We start from the raw sequence: 24,738 nt of genomic DNA on the forward strand, positions 1-24,738 counted from the left end.
GATAACTCCTTTCTACCTTTACCTCAAGTTTCCTGTCCAGCTACCTTCACATAAAGGCCAATACAGCCAAAAAATCTTAATAAATAATTAAATAAATAGAAAAAAATACATAAAACAAAGTTGAGAATGCATTATTGAATCCTACCTTCAAGATCGTCCACGTCACCTAATCCCAGGTCTTCCATTAAATCTGTTGAATTGAAACAAAACATAGTATTGAAAAAAAAAACAGTTCCTCAAATCATCTTTTCGTTTAATTTTTTGACTTCATTCTGTTTACCCGTCTTTTGATCGAAGTCTTTTTCAAGTTTGCTTAAAACATTAAGCGGTTGCCATTTTGCCTTCCCGTTCTGGTAGAAAAGAAAAACACTTTGTTTGTTTTGAACACATCACAGTTTCTCTCCTTCCCTGAAACATATTCATGCGTTTCATTTGCATTTGGAGGTCTGACAGTAGAAAGTCGGCAACATAACTACCCAGGTATGTTTGTGTTTTATTAAAAACAGTTGCGCCATATGGGGCTGTTAGTCAGTGAGCACCTTGCTATGATGCTTGCATTTAAAAATAAACATTTAACATTGATAAAAACTGCTTTCCGGATCAATAAATGAATGCTTCTAGTTTTCCTGCAACTTTAAAGTAGTTGTCTGATCTTTCCCAGCGCTGAATTCTGACTTCCGAGACAAATTAGATGAACATACGTCTTTTTGCGTGGTTTCGTCTTCTTCAACTATTCCATCTTGATTGTCATCATTATCGCTGTTGCCTGCCAGACAAGACAAGAAATGTTGGTTAACTTTACACTGCTTTTTTCTGTAAGTACATAAACAATAACCTGACGGTGCAGAAGAAGCTTGGATGAACAATGCAGAAAGCATTCATGCAAATGAGCCTAAGGTTATTTTTCATGAACATGCAATACATCAGCATTTACAAACACGCATTTAACCAGTACTCGAGTTCTCACTCATCTTTTTTTTTTTACAACTCGAGTTGTAAAAAAAAAAAATCAGGGGGGATGGTGGATTTTATCATAGGGGGACAGATAATTTGTGCTGATTACAAATAATATAATATATTACAAATAATAGCAGTGACCAAAACACCTGCAGAAATACTGCAGGAATGACATAGCAGCAGTTAAATGCAGCCTTCTGTAAGCTTTAAATATCCACTGGGCTTACATCAAATACATCAAAACACAACAATAAAAAACTGTTTTCTGAACTTATCAATATGACTCTGTCCTTCACAGGATAAGTAACATGGATCACTGCAAAAACTCAAAATCTTAACAAGAATATTTGTCTTATTTCTAGTTAAAATGTCTCATTTTAGTAAAAAAAATCTCATTACACTTAAAACAAGACTCATCACTGGAAAAAAACAACAATTTTCACCTGTTTCAAGTAGATTTTCACTTGAAATGAGTAGACAAATCTGCCCGTGGAACAAGATTTTTTTGCTTGTAATAAGAAGATAAATCCCACTGGCAGATGTTCCTACTTATTTCAAGTGAAAGTTTACTTGAAACAGGTGAAAATTGTCAAATAAGTTATTTTTCTGGTGTTATTTTTCTGGTGATGACTCTAAATGTTGAAATAGCAGTAAAACCACATTCATTGATGAAATGACATAAGGGATGGAAAGGGGGGATGGCAGTTTTACAGGGGGGATGATTTTGACCATTTTTATTTCAGGGGGGATGCCATCCCCCTCATCCCCCCTCATCCCCCTTCAACTCCAGTACTGCATTTAACACATACTAGTTGATGGACTTCAGGATCAGCAAAGATTAGTAGTGTTTAAACACCTATTTAAAACAAGCAGGTTAGCAAGCAGGTTAATTATAATGGGTGTGTTCCTGGGAAGCGGGCAGGACGGAGCCAAGCATGCTGCATGCATTCCCTGATGGTGAGGCCTCTAGTGTGATTAGTCTTAACTTCATACCCTCTCCCTGGCTGCTTTTTGGCCTGCCTACACGCCTGTGAGGCTCTAGCTCTGCCATCCCGACGCCTCCCTTACCTCTTAAAAACGAAGGAACGTAAAACAAGTCTACAAAAGAGAAACAACAAATTGTTGTAACGTCTGTTTTAATTGACAGGATTTATGCTGCACTATGTTTTAAGTGAAAATAGCCAGTTTGAACGGATGCATCAATACATTGAAGCATCAATACCGATACATGATAAATAAGGGGAGATTGTTTCTGCGGCATGAAATGGTGCTTGGAGAATATTGACAGCATTTTTTTTTTTTAAAGAAACATAAGAAAACAAAGCAATACTGTAAATACATTAAGATGCCCTGAAGAGAACTTACTTTCTTTGGGTTTTTGCTCTCTGGTGGGCAGCTCTTGGCTGTGGGTATGTAAACCTTCTTTCTCTTCATGTAGTTGGTTGGAGTTTTCAGAGTGTGACTGGAAAAGAGCAGTCGTTCTCTTAGAAGCTTCAAGGCAAATATGTGGCGTTAAAGTTTTTAACACGTGTTAGCTAGCTGTACCTCAGAGCCCCTCGAGTCCTGGTCTTCTTCCCCTTCCTCCAGACCCAGCTCAGACAAGAAATCTATTCAAAGGATGCGGATGGATTACAATGGTATAATATAGTATTTGATTTTATGAAATCCAAATCATAATATTGATTATGAAAAGGAAAAATAACTGTTAAAATTATCATGTTATCTACAATAATAAGCTGCAGTAACAATATTAATTTAGGTTTCCAGTGTCTAAGGGGGACCGGATTGACCGGGTAGTAGATGTATTATCTTACTAGACTTTTATCAGTGGTGTCCCTCTTTGAACAACAGCTAGATGACCTGAACACTTGCTATATTGCAGTCAAGTTAATTCTGAAAAACCATCATTTGGGACGTATATTTCCTTATGACTGTTGAGTACTCCCTGGTAGGCCTGTGTTGAAAAGATCCGATTCTCCGATTTTAAATCAATTCTCATATTAATTCCTAAAAATCGATTCATATGTCTAAAGATCGATTTAAAAAAAAAATAAATAAAAAATTTTCATCATTACATTACAACTTTTGGTTATTTTTTTGTTTATGCTGTTAATGTTTTGTTGGACACGAGAATAACTGGTGCCATGTTTTTGCCTTTAAATATGTTTAAAGGTATAAAAACATTAAAGTTTTCAGTTATAATTGCATAAATTGTCTATATTTATTTGCTTTATACTGTCTTGGGGTTACATTTGCATAAATGTTTAAAACCAAATCCTCATAAAAAGCGATTTCTTTCGTCCTCTGTTTCCTCCCTGGATCTGTTTGGTAATTCTGACCCACGATGTTTCTGTTTCAGTTCTATCAGCATTCTGGGAGCTGATTGGTCCTTACAGCATCATTAGCTGCCAATACTTGCTGTTGAATCTCAATATAATACTAGTATTAATATGTTGCATAACTTGACAGTCATATAATTCATGCAACAGCTGAAAAAAGTTTTATTAACACTAACCCAAATCAATATCGGATCGAATTGGATCGAATCAAAGCGTGATAATCGATTCTGAATCTTAAGAATCGGAATTTAATCGATTTTTGATATTTGAATCGATCCCCAGCCCTACTCCCTGGCCAGCCAGACCCATTAATGTTATGAATATTCTCTCTCTTGAAATGGGTCTGGTACCCCATCACACTCACAGCCCTTTCCACCAGTGCAAAATATCCCGAACCAATCACAACAGCAGCAGGGTGAGCTTTATGTGGCGATCCATACAGGACAGTCCAATAATAGGATAGTCCAATATAAGAGCCACAATTCAAAACAGTGAAGACATTTGCCTTCACATGCTATATATTCTGTGGTTCCATGCCCACAGCAGTTTCTTCTACATCAGTGGGTCCTGCTGACTGGAAATCTGAGTCAAATCCAGAGGAGCCACACTAATTCTTTGTAACCAAGAGGAAAACAACTAGGATGGCTGTCCAGGCTACGTGAAGTTACACTTGTGCATGTGGAAATCGTATAATTTATACACTTTCTGTCAATATCAAAAGCATGATTGAATGAAACCTCGAGGAAAATGTATAGAAAAGTAATTACCCTCTGAATAAGTGAATGTCATCACCTTAACAGAAACTATTCATCTTACGGATCTTGTGTGTGAAAACAGTTTAAGTGTCACTTGTTTCATGTAGAATGAATTGGCAGGCACCATGTTTGTGTACATCGTCCAGTGTGGGGGCAGGACTGCATCCGGGTTTCAGTGTCATTAATAAACATGCAGACGCAGCATTTGCTCAGACGGAACTACAGTACTTTTACCTCTCTTGTTATTTCTGACGGCTTCAGCTTCAGGAACTCTTGAAGAAGCAGGAGACTCCCCACCATCTCCAGGCTTATCATTCTCCTCTGAAATGTCTCCTTCCTCAACTTGCCCCTCATCTTCCTGGTTGTCTTCATCCTCAGTGGAATCGTCTGTCTGTATATGAAAAATTAAACCGCTTATTCATATCAACATGTCTTAAAAACACATGCAGTGAGTTTGTATCTACAATACATCCAATGAACACCAAGAACCACAAAAAAAAAGAGGTATCTCTAAAACTGTTTATTACGAGCAGAGGTGGGTAGAGTAGCCAAAAATTGTACTCAAGTAAAAGTACTGTTACTTCAGAATAATATGACTCAAGTAGAAGTAAAAAGTAGTCATCCAAATAATTACTTGCGTAAAATTAAAAAAGTACTTGGTGAAAAAACTACTCAAGTACTGAGTAACTGTTGAGTAACGTCTGATTTATTTTTTTAACACAACCATTCAAACAGACAAAAGTACAAAATAATCATCTTCAGGTAAATTAAATCAATAAAATAATAAAATAAATTAAAATGAATAAAAAATAGCTTAAATTAAAATAATCTTAAAGTAAATTCAAGTACTTTAATAAATAATAAAATAAATAAAATAATAACAGAATGAAAAAATAAATTAAGCACAAGTAGCACGAAATTTCAATCCTTTGTACTTTTCTTTTTTAACCAGGCAGAACTAGAACAAACATGAACTCATAGAAACTCTGTGTGTGTGTTTGAGTCTTTGTAAATGTGACAAAACATTTTTCCCAAAGACTTACTCAGTGATGTCATGAGATTGACGCGTACGTGGATAAAAGGGACAAAAGAAAAGTAACAGCTCAACGTAGCCTAATGTAGCGGAGTAAGAGGAACAGTTTCTTCTTCACAAATCTACTCAAGTAAAAGTAAAATGTATAGTGATTCAAAACTACTCCTAAAAGTACAAAAGTTCCCAAAACTTACTCAAGTAAATGTAACGGAGTAAATGTAACTCGTTACTACCCAGCTCTGATTACGAGTAGCCACACATTACACACCACTGTTTTACCTGAAGATCAGTCTCTTCCATGTCTCTGAGCTCATGCTCTCCCATGCCCGTGTCCTCCGCCTCATCAGACGAATCTACACCAACATCGTCAATATCAGTCTGAGGTAGCGGTTCAGAGGCGTCCCCGCCTAAAACACCTTCTCCACCACTGGTGTAGTCTCTTGTGGGTGGACTGGAAAATGTGTTTTCCCTCGTTGGTCCTTTATTAAGGTCATGTGATACCTGCCTGTTTTCAGCAGCATCTTCAAGTGGCAGGTATGATGTTAATCTAGGCTCATTCTCATCTGCCGTCTTATCTTCACGCAGACATTCATCAACAGCGTCACCGGTGTCGTCTCTCTCGTCCAGCTTTGTGACTGTGGTGCTGACAAAGTCATACAGCAGCTTCTGATGCTCGCTGTCGGAGTCCTCACTCTCATCTTTTCTCAGACTGGATTTCCTGTCAACCGCCAGTGTTTCATGCTCTGCCTTGCTATCTTCTACCAATTCATCTTCTTCATCAATAAAAGAATGAGAATCCACTTCATTACTGTAATCAGTCACCACGTTGTCTTGTTTTGTAACAAACTTCTTGCCAGTAGCGTTTGTAGTCCCCGACTGTTGTGACGGTAAATGGACCGGGCTAGACTGAAGTTCAGCTTTCATCGTCATCTGTTTTTCTGGATCGTCACTTTCATCTTCTTCATCCCAACTATTATCTTCGTTCTCGGTGTCTGAGTCTGTTTTTCTTTCCATTTGTGTCTCACGAGCCACTGACTCTGCATCGTCGTCGTCATCGTCATCGAGTCTTTGGTTTCTGCTTGCGTCTTCATCTTCAGGTGCAGAAGACACCATGGGGGACGGGTCATTTGACTCTTCTCCAAAATCCTTATCCTCTTCTTCCCAAGAGCATTCTTGCTTTTCTGCGGTTTGGTTTGGTGTCAAAACATTTGGCTTTGAGTCTGGTGACATCACGTCACTATTAATGACAGGGCTGATAGCATTCCGGTCATTTTCAGAGGAATCCCACTCTGATTCCTTTACAGAATCTACACATGGTTTGCTTTTTGACTTAGGAGAGCTGACTGAACTCAACCCTGCAAATGATTTAGATTCCTCTATGACCATCTTGGGCGAAACACATTTTATAGAGGCGGATGAAGAATCCCATGTAGTGTTCGGTTGATCGTGATCTGGACTTGGTGCTATTTTAGTCTCATTTGGCTCCAAATCTTGTACTTGGACTTCAATTTTCTGTTGAACGATCACATTTCCCTCACTTTTTTTGGGCATGTCAATGTCACTGCCCTCTGGAGAGGACCCCCAAGAGGACAAGTGTTTCTCACCTTTAACAGCCTTTGATTCAGCATCTTCATCAGACTGACTCTCAGCATTTTCTGTTTCAACCTTGGCTAACACGTTTCTCTGAAGAGCAATCAAAGCGCTGCAACTAAGTCCTGTTTTACCCTCCTCTTTATCGCTGTCATTCCACGTTTTATCACCGCTGTTTTCTGTATCGTTCCACGAGTCATCATCAGCTTCGTCTTTTTCCTTTTGTCTTCCAGAGTCATCCGCTTTTGCCTCGCCACCTGATAAAGGTTCTGTGCAATGTCTAGGTGATTCTGATAAACCTTGCCCTAAAATGATCTTCTTATCCGATGACATCAGGGATTCCTTCTCCAGGCTTTCGTCCTCATCAGAAAATTTGGATTCTACCCTGATGGCCGACACGACGCAGTCGTCTGCTCCGGATAATGATGTTGCGACTGCATAAGCTGCTGTTCCGGCAGAGCAACTCAGATCAGCGTTTTCAGTATCTGCTTCAGCTTCAACGGGAGTCCCAGCGTTGTGACAGACGGTACCGGGCCTGTCGTAGATCTCTACAGTAACGGAGGGTTTCTGCGTATCTTCAAATTCAGTCATGTCAGCCTGGACAGCAGCTCCAGCACTGTCATCCTCTTCCTCATCTTCATTCTCTTCCTTTTCATAACTTTCTTCTTCTTCTTCTTCATCATCATCATCGTCATCCTCCTCTTCATCTTCTTCATCATCATCCTCATCTTCTTCTTCCTCATCCTCCTCTTCGTCCTCTTCGTCCTCCTCCTCCTCCTCCTCATCTTCATCTTCTTCTTCTTCTTCTTCTCCAGCTGAGCTTCCCTCTTGAGAGTCTGACCCTTTATTACTACCGGGGTGCTGCTCTGAGAGCTTTCTTGTTTTCCTCTCAGGTGAGTTTTCAGCTTTTTTTTCAGCATTTAAGAAACAGCAGAAGGAGAGAAAGATATAACAAAGATGTAAATGACGAAGCTTTGACACAAACATTTTACCTTTCTGTAGTTTGGAAGAGTGGAAGTCATCTGGGGTGCTTTGGGAAGGGAACTGGGAACTGGGAGAGGATCTATTGGGTGCTGCAGAGTGCTGGTGGAAGACAAAGCCTTCGGAGCTGGAACTGCCGGGACTCTAATTTCATTTTCTGACTCTGAGTCTGTGCCACTCAAGGATGTGTCAGGTAGTTCGGAGGCTACAGGGCAGGCAGGGTAACAGATTACTACCAAAAAACGATGAGCTACACAGAGACTAAGGCCACGTTTACACATAGCCGGGTATTTACAAAAACTGATATTTCCCCCTCTACGTTTTGAAAAATACCCTCGTCTACACGAACCCGGATAAATACGCTGTTAAGGTGCTATGAGCATCCAAACCTGCAGGGGGCAGTGTAACGAGAAGATAAAGTCATGCTAGCCAATCAGAATCCTGGAAAAAAACATCAACAAATGACACGTGTGAAGCCTGAATAATATGTTTCCGCGTTAAACCGACGGCGTAGCCTACGTACGGTGCACGTCGCCGCGTACCCTACGCCGTAGCTCTGCGTTGGTGTAACGCGGAACCATAAATCAGCCTTGACTCCCAGTTACTTCCAAGACGGAACGAGAGTCTTTCCTTTGGAGTGACAGAGAAGTGGAGTATTTTAAGTGTGACTTTCGAATATAAAACAGGTAAAATACAAGAAAATATTGACGGTGGCCAAACAAATTGTAAACACAGGTCGCACACATGACGCTGGTGACGTTTCTGTCTCATAATGTGACGTTCTGAAGCCTAAATCTTCAGTTTTTGAAAATCTCCACTTTGGCCGGAGTTTTCAGAAATTATCGTTTTCAGTGACTTTAAGCTTCGTTTTCGTGTAAACGAACGGCCAAAACGCATGAAAACGCCACCGTTTTTGCTACGTGTAAACGGGGCCTTAGGCACCCCTTAACAGCGGAGTCATGCGGGTTCGTGCAAATGAAGAGATTTTGAAAACGATCTCGTGTAAACGATGGAATTTTTCAAAACGTAGAGGGGGAAATATCTGTTTTTGTAAATACCCGGCTATGTGTAAACGTGGCCTAAAGCTGAACATGACAAAGAGCTAAAAGCTTATCTGTACCTTTTCCCTTCTTAGATCCAATCATTTTGCTTAGGTTTACTTTTAGTGGTTTCTGAAATTCAGAACATGAGATGAAGGTTAGGACATAATTTACAAAATAAATAATCATATCTGTAGAGATGACTCGAACCAACCTTTTCAAAAGAAGCCGATTCGTCTTCATCCTCTGAAGTCAGCCATTCATCAGCAGCACTTTTTGAAACTCTGAAAAAGGCAGATGAACACTTACAGTAGGGAAGTCAGTTTTTATAATAAACTGTAGAAAGCAGTGAGAAAAGTGCTTTATATATTTTGTATTGTACTATGTTTATTCCCTACATTACATACTGTTTAGAAATATGGGGGACTGCATATTTTACCCATACTAAACCGATCTTTATTCTTCAAAAAAGAACGGTAAGGATTATCACAAAATCAAATTATAGAGAACCGTCAAATGAATTATTTATTAAATTATGGGGATTTAAATTCATGGATTTAGTGAAATACAAAATAGCATTGATAATGTACAAAATGTTCAACAGATTGTTACCTAGTAAAATTGTAAGCATGTTTAAAATAAGGGTAAGTTGATATGAGCTTCGAGGGAAACATATGATTGAAAAACAAAAATCTAGGACTAAAATTAAAAAATCAATGTATTACTGTAAGGGGTGTAAATAGATGGAATTCACTTGATGAAAAATTGAAGATGTGCCAGTCGATTCATGCATTCAAACGTTTGTTTAAGTTTAATGTGTTTGAAAAATATGAGGGATCCAGTAGATGATACTATTACGGAATTATGTTGGGGATTGCGTAAACAATATGATTTTTTTGTATGATGTTTTGTATGTTGCGATCTGAATAAGTTGATCATGTGAGAAGGGTAGGCGTAAATAAGCAATAGCTTCAGCCTATTCCTTTTCGGTTAGGTCTCTTTATTATGTGAACTAATGCTTTCTGTTGGTGTCTAAATTCTGAATGTCCTGGCCGAAATAAATATATTTTCATTCATTCATTCATTCATTCATTCATTCATTCATTCATTCATTCATTCATTCATTCAGAAAATTGCTCACCGACTTAATGACTCTGACTGCGAATTGTCTTCAAAATCTGTAAAAAAAAAAAGAAGAAAGAGAACTCACTATTCAACCGATCAATGACAATTTCTGCAAGACATGTCAATAATCCAATAATAAAACTACCAAATAGCGACATATTGAGAGCATCTAAAGCTTAAAAAGCATTTTGATTACGACACCACAACTAAGCAGCAGGGGATCTGCATTTTCTAAAAGCAGGAAAAAGATGATGTATCTGTCGAGATTGTTAGCATTTACTGCCAACAAACTGAAACTTTTTGACTCCATTTAGTCACAAAGTTCATCTAAGCGTAGTACCTCCCCCTGCTTCATTTGCTCCATGCTCTAGATCCAGTCAAAAGGATTTGCATGAGGAATAAATAAGATGGTAAAAGTCAGTACGAACAATAACAAGTACTTTCAGTCTGTGCTATGTGATGGAAACGTCTTTACCTTCTTTGTCAGCGGCTGGTCCTCCCAACGCGAAGCCTGCTTCAACATCATGGGAAGGACTGCCCAACATTTTCTTCTTCTTGTTCTGACTTTGATGTGATCCTGAGGCCCCGTCAGTTCTCTGAGTACCGTGATCTATGATCAGGAGGGAACAACTGTAAAAGAAACAAGAAATCCATAATGTCATAGTCCCGAAAATGCACAAGGAACTTAAAAAAATTATATTAATATCTGCAGTTTAGCTGTGCACTACGGAGCCCCTGTGGTGACATTTGAAAAAAATAAAATAATGCGTGGCCACGCATTATGTATCTCGTGCCCACACATTATTTTACTCCTGGATGCATTATAACCTACTGTCTGGACTTCGTGGATGCAACTTCCTTGGTGAGATGGTTATTCATCATTAATAACGGTAATTTCAGCGGTCGGCAACCCGAGGCTCCAGAGCCTTGACTCTTTAGCGCCGCCCTAGTGGCTCCCTGGAGCTTCTTTAAAAATGTTTGACCTTATTTTCTTCTTCTTTTTTTTCCTTTTTTTTCCTTTTTTTTCTTCCTTTTTTTCTCTTTTTTCCTACTTTTTTTCAAAAAAAATTTTCTCTTATTTTTTCTTCTTTTTTTCCTTTTTTTATTCCTTTTTCCTTTTTAATCTCGCCATTTCGACTTTTTTCTCTAAATTTTGACTTTTTTCTCTAAATTTAGACTTTTTCATTGACATTTTGACTTTTTTCTCAAAATTTTGACTTTTTCATCTCCATTTCGAATTTTTTCTCGACATTTAGACTTTTTTCTCGAAATCTTTACTTTTTCCTCGAGATTTCCACTTTTTTCTCGAAATTTCCACTTTTTTCTCGAAGTGCATAATGAAAAAAAAATCTTCCCCCAGTTATAACTAATATAGATACATGCAGCATGTGTTGTCTTCATTCTAAGGCTGATACAAGACTTTTCATTTTTTGCGGCTCCAGAAATATTAGTTTTTTGTGTTTTTGGTCCAATATGGCTCTTTCAACATTTTGGGTTGCCGACCCCTGGTCTATTTATATTAAAGAGCAAGAGTATTGTCATGGCGAGTGTAGTAATAACATGTGACATTTGAAAAAAATAAAATAATGCGTGGCCACACATTAATGACTCGTGGCCACGAGTTATTAATGCGTGGCCAGGGGCTCCGTAGTGTTCCACTTGCAAACCACAAATACATAAATCAAATGGAAAATACCACTCAAGGAGGAGAAAAACAACAACACAAAAACAGGAAGAGCTTACGGATGATGCTCATTCATGACTGCATAGTCATCAGCCGACCATCCTTTAGTGTCCTTGAGTTTGATGTCTGCTTTAAAGTGCAGGAGCAGCTTCACCATACTGATTTGTCCATTGCCAGCAGCTAACATTAATGGAGACCTGGAGGCACAATCAGTAACACCATACTCACTGTAAACAACGGTGAAAGAACACTGTTATGAAGTATTCACAATTAATTATTTGTTGTTAAATACTGACCTTTGGTCTCGGTCCACACAATTTATTTCTGCCTCCTTCTTTAGGAGAAACTCAGCCATTTCAATGTGATCTTCACGGACTGCTACAGTCAAGGGCGTAAAACCCTCCTAAACCAGAGACCACAAGAATATTTTTACCGTAGGCTCATGCACTCCAAGGACGGTTTATGGTTTTGTGTTGTAACTACACACATAGCCTATGTATGGGGCCTGCGCTTAAATGTCGATGTGTTTGCTTTCGTCTGTACGTACACCACCAAACATGATCTGCCAGTGAGGTTTCATTTGGATCTTGCTGAAGCTCTCAGTACTGAACTTTCTACTGCTTACTTCCTCCATGTACTTAAGACATGGCAGATCTGGTTGGAGTCGGATGCAAGTTGAACAACAGTTTCCTTCACTGAAATAACAACAACGTGTCCACCCAGTTTGAAAATGTGGGAGACGAAGTGGAAGCCAGAAATGTGTAGCAAAAAATGCAATGCTGGCAAGTGGACAGATTATAGCTGCTGAGGTCCACGTTAATCCAACTCCGTTACATTTCTGGTGACTAGGAATGGGCGATATTTTACCGTTCACGATATACCGTCAAATAAATTCCCCACGGTAAGAATTTGTCATCTCGCGGTAAAAAACGATAAATTCCTGTTGATGAAGTTTTTGTGTAACAAACATGGCGGAAGGCGGATCTGAGAGCGAGGAGCCTGTTGTTAAACGAGGCTCCAGCTCAATTATCTGGAACTTGTTTGGATTTAAAAAGAGTGTCGAGGAGCAAACATCATCTATTATATGCAGAGTCAGCAAAAAAACAGTGAGTGCAAAGGATGGCAATACAAGTAATTTATTAGCATCTTATTTATTTAGCATCTTTGCTGAGGCTGCTGCCCCCGCGACCCGGGAACGGATAAGCGGCGGACGATGGATGGATGAAATTTTACATTATATATAACATATTATTATAACAGCTGCTGCTGAGGTCTCCACCAGAGTGGTGTAATAATTGGTGTAGTTTAGGCCGCGTTCAGACTGCAGGCAAATATCCGATTTTTAGCCCATCCAGATTGAAACTGGATGACTCTTTTGAAGTCTGAACAGTCCCAAACCGCATGATATCCGATTTTTGCAAACCAGATCGAAACCACCTCCAGGAGGTAGTTTCATATCCATATCTCATTTGGGCAGATGCGTGTCAGTCTGAACAGTCCAAACACTCAGATCGGATATGACTGTCCCAGACGCTCCAAACCACCCGCCCATTTCCAATTGTGGAGCTACTCATCCTTTCACAGAGAGCATGTACAATCTCTGATGTCACGTCAAAAACTATTATTTGTAGTTTGAGTGTTGCAAATTCACATTACAAATCATGTTTTAATAGCAGAAAAAAAGACCGCATTTCCACGTAGGTGCGGGTCGCCGCGTACCCTACGCCGTAGGCTCTGCGTCGGTGTAACGCAGAACCATAAATCAGCCTTCAGTCGCGCTGTGAGCCTGAACCTGCAGCCCGTCAGCCCCTCTCCTCCTAGGAGGAGAGGTTATGGAGCGGGGCTGCCAGTTATTAATTGCTGGTTCGTTTTGTTAACTCTGAGCTTTGTTGGTTGGTTTGTTAGTTTGCTGGTGGTTTAGTTCTGAACACCTTTCTCTGTTTCTCATTTTTCTGGGACGTCGGGTCCCTCCGCCGAGACACAACTTTTGCTGTATGCGTTCATTTTTATGTCTAAAAATGATGCGCAGTGCCGACCCAATCAGAAACGGTACAGATATTTTGGAATTTTTTTATATATATAAAGAAATACATGACTTCACACAATACACGCGCTGGGTGACGCCTCCGCTCCGACGTCGTTGCTACGGCAACCCGTCAGATCAGTCAATGATGTGGCCCAGTCTGAACAGAGCCATATCCGATATGGACACTTGCTAAAAACAGTGTGGACAGTCGGCCCTGAAAATCGGATATGAGAAGGAATCAGATATATATCCGATTTGCCTGCAGTCTGAACGCGGCCTTAGTAGCATTTAGTATTCTTTTAGAGCAGTGTTTTGGGGGCTCCAAAGACTGAATGTGGTGATAAATTTATAGTTAAAAAGATGGAGTTGAATTGGTATTTTTTTTTATCGTAATTTTTATCGTTATCGGGATAAATGCCAGAAATTATCGTGATACATTTTTTAGTCCATACCGCCCATCCCTACTGGTGACATGTATGTCTCACTACAGAGGTACGGAGAAGAGCTGCCATTTTACCCAATATATAATATATGATCAGTTAAGAATCAGTCTTATCTGGTAACATAATGCTAAATGGTCCACACCTACACATCATTTTTTACACCATATCCAAGCAAAGCACCTCCTAATTTGCTTCTCATTCACCCACTCATGCAGTGTCTCTTATTTTCCCCAGGGATGCTTCAAATGCAGGAACTGAAACCTTCCCGTCAGAGGACAACTCACTCTAATCACTGGTCCACAGCCGCAAAGTTGATTTTTATGTATCATTGATGTGAGAATACACTTAAGCTGGCTTCAAAAAGAAGTACACGTTCAAAAACTGTTACTAAAAACTGAAACGTGTTCGGAATTACCTTGTTTTGGGCATTTATTTCAGCCCCATGCTGCAACAATAGCACAGCGGTGGATACAGATGGGATGTTTACTGCTAAATGGAGGGCTGTGTTACCATTGACGTCCAACAGGTTAGGCTGAGCATCATTTTCCAACAATATGCTCACACAGTGCTCATGCTGGCCCTGGACCGCCTGTTAAAGGGAAGAATTAGCATAAACTCAGACACAGGTACAACATCTGAGGGAAAGAGGAAAACCATGACATTTACATTTAATTAGGATTCACACGTTCATGGAGTAACACCTCCCAGGATTACCTTCATTAAGGCGGATCTATTTTGATTGTCGCATAGGTTAAGATTGGCTCTGCTCCCCACAAGGAACTGCACCACCTCAGCATGACCATTGGCACAGGCAATATGAAGAGGAGCTCTGCAACACCAAGGGAGAGGGTTTGACACAATGCAAACATTAGAGTTCTGACTTGATCACTTTCACTAATCCCTTAAAACACTTCTAAAGATGTTTTGAACAGTTCAAATACTTTTCCAAAGAGTGTGACATCACATACTTCACGTGACCATGTACATTTTTCTACTTTAAGTGTGTTACGATTTTATGAAATTGTTAAAGGTATGAGGGGTTTTTCTATAAGATTCTACACTGGTGGTTACTTTCAACGCAGGAACACATCCTGGTTTGTAGCACTAGATTGTTTAGCTGAGTTCTTCTTTAGGTGAAGACAATGAAGAGAAACAGATGTTTTAAAACTAATAGTTTCCATCCTGTTTTTCTCAAAGTTTTAGTGATCTTAGGTATTTGCTGAGTTAGCATCTTAAGTAAGAAACCATCAGCAGGATATATATGGCTGAAAATGTGACATGTTTAGGTTTCTTTCCCCACAGATGTCTCCACGGATAAGGTTCAACATCGGCTCCTATAACATACAAAACACCTCCCTGTTCAGTATAAATAGGGCTGGATTGATGACCACTGCATGCATTTCTCTCCTACCTATGTGGTTTGAGAAAAGTGTACCTCCAACTGGACAATATTGTGCATGATATAATAAAAGCTTATATTAACATTTGATTCTGTTCACTGGTTTTCTTATGGTGCACCAGACAAACGAACACGAGGATCTTTCAAGTGCAATGATCAAAAAATACTTCATACATAACGGATGTCAAACATTGATGTGTTTCAGTTTAAGGGATTCATCTGTGGAATGGCTGTAGAATGTTTTGGAAATGGAAATTAAAGAGTGCAGTACATACCAAATATTTTTAAAAATATTGAAGAACAAAATGCTCATTAAGTATGATCATATTGTATGAGTGTTTATGTAAGTGTCAGAACTTAAATAGATAATAGGTTTATGCAGTATATTGAATGTTTTTAATGTACAAAAAGTATATGAAATGTTTTTCTTTTAATTGATTTACTGCTCTGTATCGGTTTATGTAGGAGCTGACAGAAATTGATTATAAAGGGTTAGGGGTAATAAGCTAAGCTTCAGCCTACACCTTTTCGCACTTGTTTTGTTTATATATTTTGGTCTAATGCAATATTAGCATTAACTTCAAGTTTATTTGTTGCTTTCTTCTCTTTTGAATTTGAATTCTTATTTTGGAAATGACCGAAATAAACAAACAAATACTCTTTACAAGCCACATGGCAAACACTCTGCTATTTCTGACAATCCAAATACAAAATAGGTTCCATGCAGCAGGAATTTATACACCAAAAATGTCTTACAGATTTAGGCAAGAATTTAAGAAATATTGATACATGCCATTCATTGTCTCAGTGCACCTCTGTTTATTCAATACCAGAAGCTTCTAATACGTGCAATCAAGACCTGAACTTCAACAGCCATCTAAAGCTTATCACTAAATCTGCCTTTTACCACCCGAACAACATTTATAGAATTAAGGGGTTTCTGTTTAAACAAGACATAGAAAAACGTATTCATGCATTCATTTTCAGTAGGTTGGATTATTGCAATGGCATCTTTACAGGCCTGAACAAGAAATCTATCAGGCAGCTGCATCTGATCCAGAACGATCCGCCAGAGTCCTTACAAACACCAGGAAACTGGACCACATTACACCAGGAAACTGGACCACATTACACCAGGAAACTGGACCACATTACACCAGGAAACTGGACCACATTACACCAGGAAACTGGACCACATTACACCAGGAAACTGGACCACATTACACCAGGAAACTGGACCACATTACACCAGGAAACTGGACCACATTACACCAGGAAACTGGACCACATTACACCAGGAAACTGGACCATATTACACCAGGAAACTGGACCATATTACACCAGGAAACTGGACCACATTACACCAGGAAACTGGACCACATTACACCAGGAAACTGGACCATATTACACCAGGAAACGACCATATTACACCAGGAAACTGGACCATATTACACCAGGAAACTGGACCACATTACACCAGGAAACTGGACCATATTACACCAGGAAACTGGACCACATTACACCAGGAAACTGGACCATATTACACCAGGAAACTGGACCACATTACACCAGGAAACTGGACCACATTACACCAGGAAACGACCATATTACACCAGGAAACTGGACCATATTACACCAGGAAACTGGACCACATTACACCAGGAAACTGGACCATATTACACCAGGAAACTGGACCACATTACACCAGGAAACTGGACCACATTACACCGGGAAACTGGACCATATTACACCAGGAAACTGGACCACATTACACCAGTGTGGCAAGGTGCGTGCCACGGGGGCCCGACCGACAGGATGGAGAGACACGGAGTTTTGTGCAGACCCTCTTTATTTACCCACAAACACCACACACAGTGCAGAAGCACCTTCACAGCAGCTTCACAGGCCCTTTCTGCTGTGCAGCTATGCCTTATGAAGGCTGGCAGAGTGGAGAGGCTGATTGGGCCCACCTGTGCCCTAATCAGCCTGAGTGGCTGCAGCTCCTCCACCCTGCCACAACCAGGAAACTGGATATATTACACCAGGAAACTGGATATATTACACCAGGAAACTGGACCATATTACACCAGGAAACTGGACCATATTACACCAGGAAACTGGACCATATTACACCAGGAAACTGGACCACATTACACCAGGAAACTGGACCATGTTACACCAGGAAACTGGACCATGTTACACCAGGAAACTGGCCCATATTACACTAGGAAACTGGACCATGTTACACCAGGAAACTGGACCATGTTACACCAGGAACCTGGACCACATTACACCAGGAAACTGGACCACATTACACCGGTCATGAAATCGCTACACTGGCTTCCAGTGAGTCAAAGGATAGAGTTTAAAATCTCACTGCTGGTCTACAAAGACCTGAATGGTCTTGAACTAGAGTCCATACTTGATCCGTTGGTTCCTATGAAGCTCCCAGACCCCTGAGGTTCATCTGGATCTGGTTTGTTGTGGTTCCAGAACCAGAACCAAGCAAGGTGCTCCTCACCGGTGGAACAAACTCCCTGTAGACCTGAGGTCAACTTGTGCTTTTTATTATTGCAACGTCCGTTGCATTATTACTGCAACGGACAATTAGGTCTGAAGAGAGGATGATTGGGACTAACCTCCCATCTATCCAGGACCTGTACCGGTCCAGGACCAGGAAACGGGCAGGTAGCATCTCTGCAGACCCCTCACACCCAGGTCCAGGACCAGGACCAGGACCAGGACCAGGACCAGGACCAGGACCAGGACCAGGACCAGACCCCTCACACCCAGGACACAGTCTGTCTGAACTCCTGCCCTCTGGACGGCGCTACAGAGCTCTGTACGCCAAAACCTCCAGACTCAGAGACAGTTTCTTCCCCCAAGCTGTTGTTCTGATGAACTGTCATCACTCATAAAGTGGCGGCATTGCCACAGGCGGCATTGCCAGTAAATGTTCAGAAATTGTTCACTCTTAGTCAAGGTCCTCACAGCATGCGCAGCTTGCTGCAGTTTCAACAGAAAAAGATAAGGACAACGATGGGAAGCCATAGTTTGTCAGTAGCTGGTGTGAAAATGTGGAATAGCCTAAACAATGAATTAAAGTTAGCAAGAAATGTAACTGTTTTCAAACATGGGTTAAAGAAACTGTTATTGAAGGATTATCAAACCTAGGTACACGAAGGCAATGTCTGGCTATGTGTACAAAACAATGGCAATGTGGGAAATTCAGCACGGGAGCACCTAGCATGGAAACAAAACATGGAGACTAAACAAAGTCACTATAAAATGTGTGTGTGTGACATTGAGCTCTATCACAGCACAGCAGATATCACGACCAAGCAGAACATAAAATCAAGAATGGAGATTCTGAACTGGTCAGTAAATGCTATTGACAAGATTTTTTCTACACGGCGTGCTGGGACAAGGGAACCGGCCTGTCCAGATGGGACATTCTTGGCGGGATACACCATGGACAGCTGGAATAAGTGGAAAGTAGTGTGTCTTGGGGTGTTGGATATAGAAGACGTGGAAGACGTCTATATATTCACGGGCATGACGGTGGGCCTAGTGATCCTAGGGCTTGGCGGGGTCTGGATGCTACAAAAGTTGAGAAAAGTGAGAGCTGATCAGGCAAAGCTGCTCTCTGGCCTCGCTGACATCCAGGAGAGACTGACCAGTGTATGGTCGGAGGTGTCCAAAGCTCGGGAGGAGATGAAGTCAGTACGAGCGGAGGGGGCAAAGGCGGCTAGAGAGCCAGAGGACGGCGACTAATCAAAATCTGCATTGACACACGCACCTCCATTGCAAAGTGGATTGCATGCAAAAAGAGGCTTGGACATTAAAATAACTGAACAGTGGACACAGTAGTAAATCACAGGAACGGTGATCAGGATGAGTGGACTGGACACGTGTACAAACATACATGCTATCTGGACTGTGAAGGATGAAATTAGACAAATTGCTATGTGGTAAACTATGTATCTTACTGAATTCTGTTGTTGATGTGATCATGAATCTTACATAGAACGGGGCGGGACTTTGATAAGCGTCAGCTTCTCCCGTACCCTTTTCGTCATGTGCTGAGTATGCAATGTATAATGTTCTGGAGATGAAATGTGTCTATATAAACATGCCGAAATAAACGAAAAAAAAAAAAAAAAAAAAAAAAAAAAAAAAAGTCTCAGAGATGAAATGACAACCTAAATTGGTTTTGTCGGTTTCTTTAGCATCTTTTCACTTTCTGTTTTTAGTTATTATTATTATAATCATTATTATTACTATTACTATTATTACAGTTATTACAGCTATTATTATTATTATTATTATTATTATTATTATTATTATTATTATTATTATTATAATTTTTACCATTATTATTATTTTGTGTAACCTCGTGATACTTCATTTGTTCTTTTTGTATATTTTATTATGTTAAAAGGTGGGCAAGATAAACTTTATGCTTCAAGCCCAGACCTTTTCGGTCAAAATAATCACAATGTTGACCAGGGAAAAACCTGTGGATGTTTGTTATCTTGATTTTTATGCTTGTGATTGACCAAAATAAATATTAACTAACTAACTAACTAAGAGTAATCAATCACTGTGCGATTATAATAATAATAATAATAATAACCACAATCATATGCTGTAACAATGCACCTTTCAATAACCATGTCTACCTCATACTGCTGCACCTTTCAATTTTTTTTTTTAAATTGTATATATGTTAATAAGCGCTGTCATTTGTCTATTTACTGTACAGTGAGCAAAAATAACCGAGTCAAGTTCCCTGTCTTGTTTGAGCTGACTTGGCCAAATAAACCTGATTCTGATTTACCTCTTTTTCTTATCATTTTATTCATTTATTATTATTTTTTATTTCTATTTCCCTTTTTAATTGACTTGTTACTGTTTTAATTGTGTCTTGCACTTTGAATTACCTGGTGTTGAATTGTGCTCCACAAATAAACCTGCCTTTGCCTTACCTGTTCTCTTTGTCGACTTGATTGATGTCATTCTTCTTAGCGAGCTGCTTCAGCTTTGCCAGGTCCCCCTGGTAAGCAGCCTTGTGCACCTTGCTGAGATCCTTCTCCTTCAGGTCGTAGCCGGCAGACAGCACACTCCCATTATCAGGGGTCCCAAACGGATGTTTCTTTTTCTTGGTAAAGCTGAAGATCTTCTTCATGGTGGCCCTGGGAGATCAGCACTGCTCCACTAGCTGCTGCAGCTCATCTGCTGGAGGGGTCACTGCAGGCAGCTCTGCCATCCCTGGAATAAGACACGCAAAGCGGATTACAAGCCCATATAAAGCCGGATTTATGGTTCTGCGTTAAATCGACGCAGAGCCTACGGCGTACGGTACGTGGCGACGTGCACCGTAGGGTGCGCGTCGCCGCGTACCCTACGCCGTAGGCTCTGCGTCGGTGTAACGCTGCGAGGACACCCTGGTGTTGCTTGATGGAAGAAAGACTAAAAAAATAAATAAAGTTACCCGGACAGTTATATGAAGTGGGACACCGTGGTAATGCAGTCTGCTGCAAATACAGACAGCAGGTAATAGATATTATGTTGTATCTTGTTGCAGCTACGCAGTGTTAAAGACATGGCTGTCGTTGCTAACGACGACAAACCTCACACCAAACCGTGTGAAACATTCTGAAAACTATGAAAACCCCTTTTCATAATAAATACATGCACTTACTTAGATATAATTGTATATAAACCGGCTTTTAAGTCAGCTGAGGTCGGCGGCGGTAAACGCAGTAGACGCCGTGTAGCTTATGACACGTTGCCATAGTAACAAAAAAAAACACGTTGCCATAGTAACTTAATGTGGCATGGCCGACCTGTCAAACCGAGGTCCTGTATCTGACATTATTATTATTATTATTATTATTAGTTTGCACACAATAAAAGTAACACTTGCAATCAAAATTGTAAAACAAATGTGACAGGAGAGGAAAAAAAGCCAACAGGCTTATGCAGTGAAACCTCCCCTCAATTTAGGAAGTAAAACAGTAATTACAAAAAATGAAAAACAAAAACACAACAAGACGAAGACGAAGACTATAAACAAAAAACAAAGGTTAGACTACATAATTACAGATCATCAACACACAAAAAATAAACAAAAACCAACAAACAAAAACAATTTAAAACAAGTTTAAATGTGAATTAAATGAGATGATGAATTTCTTTTAAAAATCTCTAGAGAAGCAGAGAGATTTGTGAGATTTGGAGTTCCGTATCTGTACACCGCGATATCTGAGGGAAAACTGGCCGTGTTTAGTTTTATAAAAAGGAAGATGAAGATGATTAACCTGTCTAGTATTATATGAATGTATTTGAGAGTTATATGTGAACAAATTACTAAACGATAGTGAAAAAGAAAAAGGCAAAAACATATGTTTGTATAAAAACACACATTATACACATTATAAGACAGATTTACGAGAAATGTAAAGTAACTACCTTGCCAACCACTTAATATCTCACTCAATCAATCATTGTGCAATAATAATAATAATAATAATAACCACAATCATATGCTGTAACAATGCACCTTTCAATAACCGTGTCTACCTCTTACTGCTGCACCTTTCACTTTTTTAAATTGTACATATGTTAATAAGCGCTGTCATTTGTCTATTTACTGTACAGTGAGCAAAATTCCCCGACTTGTTTGACGTGACTTGGCCAAATAAACCTGATTTTGATTCCAAACTACAATTATGTGCTCAGAATCTGATAGTTCTACCTTTGTTGACACTGAAATGCTGTGGACATTCCTATGTATGTAATTCCTATAATAGAGCCTTAATGAAAACACAAAAAGTGAATTAAAGCACATGCATTTATTTTAAATATTTTCAGTTTATATACACATGGATTGTCTTCAAGTGAAACATTTACATTTTCTTTTAATTTGTCATTTTCAGTCATGTGGCTCTGTGGTATTCACTGACTGACATCGCTCATCCCCCTGTGAGAGACACTAAAAACTCAGTTACACATCTTTCAGAATGGGTAACTGAGCCCCATCCTGCTCCTCTTCAGGAAAGTAAATTAGATATCCCATTTTTAGAGATATTTCCCAGCCAAAACGGGAGACTTGACAGGTACGAGGTCGACTATCTACTCATAATGTAACGAGTTAACCCTTGTGCTGTCTTCGGGTCAAGGGAGGGTGAAGGGAGAAAAGATGGAATGAAGGAAGGGAGAAAAGATGGAAGGGAGGAAAGAAGGAAGGAAGTAGGAAAGGGAGTAAGGAAGGGAGAAAAGATGGAAGGGAGGAAAGAAGGGAGGAAAGAAAGGAGAAAAGATGGAAGGGAGGAAAGAAGGGAGAAAAGATGGAAGGAAGGGAGAAAGGAGAAAAGAAGTGCTTAATTTATTTTCTTATTCTGTTATTATTTTATTTATTTTATTATCTATTAAAGTACTTGAATTTACTTTAAGATTATTTTAATTTAAGCTATTTTTCATTAATTTTAATTAATTTTATTGATTTAATTTGCTTGAAGATGATTATTTTGTACTTTTGTCTGTTTGAATGGTTGTTAAAAAAATAAATCAGACGTTACTCAACTCAGTACTTGAGTAGATTTTTCACCAAGTACTTTTTTACTTTTACTCAAGTAATTATTTGGATGACTACTTTTTACTTCTACTTGAGTCATATTATTCTGAAGTAACAGTACTTTTACTTGAGTACATTTTTGGCTACTCTACCCAGCTCTATACTGTGGTTGCCTGGCAACACCGTGCAGCTTCATGGATGATTTATGGTTCTGCGTTAAATCGACGGCGTAGCCTACGCCGTAGGCTCTGCGTCGGTGTAACGCGGAACCATAAATCAGCCTTTCGCTGCGCCTCCCACGTCGTCCCTTCACAGCGCAAACCGCCACATTTAAAACGCATTTACGACTCGGAACGGCAACGCTAAGCTGTAAAGCACCTATTCGTCAACCGTGCAGAAGCAAAACCCGAGCATAACAGCAGCAAAAACCCGGCTAACTCAAAGCTACGATCACACGTGAGGTAGTTTACGTTATTTAGAGCTCTTTCTTTAAGACGAACTCAAAAGAGGCTTCACGACCGAGTTCGGGAGGGAGATATGTTTAATTCGTGGTGAAAACGACACATTAACTCCGATACCAACCTGTTGATTGTCAGTCAAAGCACTTTCATCACGAAGCTTAAATTCAACCTATCCTCACAAACAGTGGTGGGCGTGTCGCGTTCACTGGACCAATCAGAAATTAGCTTTAGGCTGTGACGCGTTTTACTGACCAATCACAGGCGAGCACTGGATAGTTAGTGCTTGGATTGGCCAATAGACAACTGCGGTTTGTTGAAAGGTTGGTTTACAACGCACAGAGCAGAGCAAATGTTTACCACTTGATGGTGACATTTGTGATCAAATCCAGTTTAAACCAAAGTCTCATACTTTTTTTTGCATCGGAGAAGAATAAGATTATTTTACTGCAATGCAAACTATTAATAAATAGTGGTGGCACTGATAAGTTAGTTAGTTTTTTTTTTATATATATGTTTTTATTGGCAGATTGTTTCCACAATACAGAGCAAAACAGATGAACATACCTTTTTTTTTCTCCCTCTCCCCATCCCTCCCCCCATGGCTATCATCATTAAGTTTCCTTTGGGAATAGCAAAAAATAAATAAAAATAAACAAAAAATAAAACGAATAATAACAATAAAATTACAAAAAATAGTAAATAAATAAATAAAAATAAAAAGATACTAATATAGTGACAAAAGTAGTAGTAGTGCAATGAATGTAAACTTAAATAAGAAAATAAAGTGAGAACGAAACCGAGATGGGTTATCTAGAGATTAATAATTATTTCTTAGATCAATAATTAGCAATTCCAGTACAAGTAACAAGTTATACTAGTAAACACTTGAGTCGGAATGTTGTCATATATCACCTCCAGAGTTATATACCAATGTAATTGGGCTGTTACTATTTTTAGGGATAGAAAAACGAAAAATAAACGACAAAAAAAAGACATCAGCTCAGTTCTTTGGAAGTACTCTCAAATTTTCAAAATAGGTCATAAATGGTTGCCAGCTCGAGAAGAACCTTTCTAATGAACCTCTAATTGTAAACTTTATTTTTTCCAATTTTAAGAAATCCATAATATCTTTGAGCCATAAGGCACTAGAAGGAGGCTTTGGGGATTTCCACCCCAACAATATTCTACGTCTCGCTATCAGTGTGGTAAATGCTACCATTCTAGACTGTTTGGCAGTCAAAAGTCCAAACTCCGGTGAATCTATCAATAGCTCCATCCCACCATTCGTCCAGAAAAGTCTCACCCAACTCTGCCTCCCATCTATCT

The 24,738-nt window shown here is 39.5% G+C and overlaps 1 protein-coding gene across 11 annotated transcripts in view; it reads right to left on the minus strand.

Annotated features, from left to right (window-relative positions):
• LOC133443703 (ankyrin repeat domain-containing protein 26-like) overlaps window positions 1–23,586 on the minus strand; it is a 53,477-nt gene extending 29,891 nt beyond the window's left edge. For 6 of the 11 annotated variants that reach the window (XR_009782683.1, XM_061720849.1, XM_061720855.1 and 3 more), the window contains exons 1-19: window positions 23,534–23,586; window positions 20,361–20,643; window positions 14,688–14,802; window positions 14,389–14,562; window positions 11,801–11,907; window positions 11,564–11,701; window positions 10,296–10,450; window positions 10,161–10,187; window positions 9,837–9,873; window positions 8,910–8,979; window positions 8,776–8,827; window positions 5,364–7,579; window positions 4,286–4,442; window positions 2,503–2,564; window positions 2,323–2,419; window positions 1,951–2,055; window positions 702–766; window positions 281–350; window positions 146–190 (exon numbers count right to left, since the gene is read on the minus strand). Coding sequence is in view for 10 of the 11 variants with exons in the window: in XM_061720849.1 (XP_061576833.1) it covers window positions 146–190; window positions 281–350; window positions 702–766; window positions 1,951–2,055; window positions 2,323–2,419; window positions 2,503–2,564; window positions 4,286–4,442; window positions 5,364–7,579; window positions 8,776–8,827; window positions 8,910–8,979; window positions 9,837–9,873; window positions 10,161–10,187; window positions 10,296–10,450; window positions 11,564–11,701; window positions 11,801–11,907; window positions 14,389–14,562; window positions 14,688–14,802; window positions 20,361–20,560 (3,892 nt within the window). In the remaining variant the exon portion in view is untranslated. Of the gene's footprint in view, window positions 1–145; window positions 191–280; window positions 351–701; window positions 767–1,950; window positions 2,056–2,322; window positions 2,420–2,502; window positions 2,565–4,285; window positions 4,443–5,363; window positions 7,580–7,666; window positions 7,861–8,775; window positions 8,828–8,909; window positions 8,980–9,836; window positions 9,874–10,160; window positions 10,188–10,295; window positions 10,451–11,563; window positions 11,702–11,800; window positions 11,908–14,388; window positions 14,563–14,687; window positions 14,803–20,360; window positions 20,644–21,076; window positions 21,118–23,533 lie in introns of those variants that run through there. The other 5 variants (XM_061720853.1, XM_061720856.1, XM_061720847.1 and 2 more) reach the window with 5 other exon arrangements.
• Between the last annotated feature and the right edge of the window lie 1,152 nt (window positions 23,587–24,738).

This window comes from Cololabis saira, chromosome 5 (assembly GCF_033807715.1).
Source record: "Cololabis saira isolate AMF1-May2022 chromosome 5, fColSai1.1, whole genome shotgun sequence".
Lineage (NCBI taxonomy): Eukaryota > Metazoa > Chordata > Actinopteri > Beloniformes > Belonidae > Cololabis > Cololabis saira.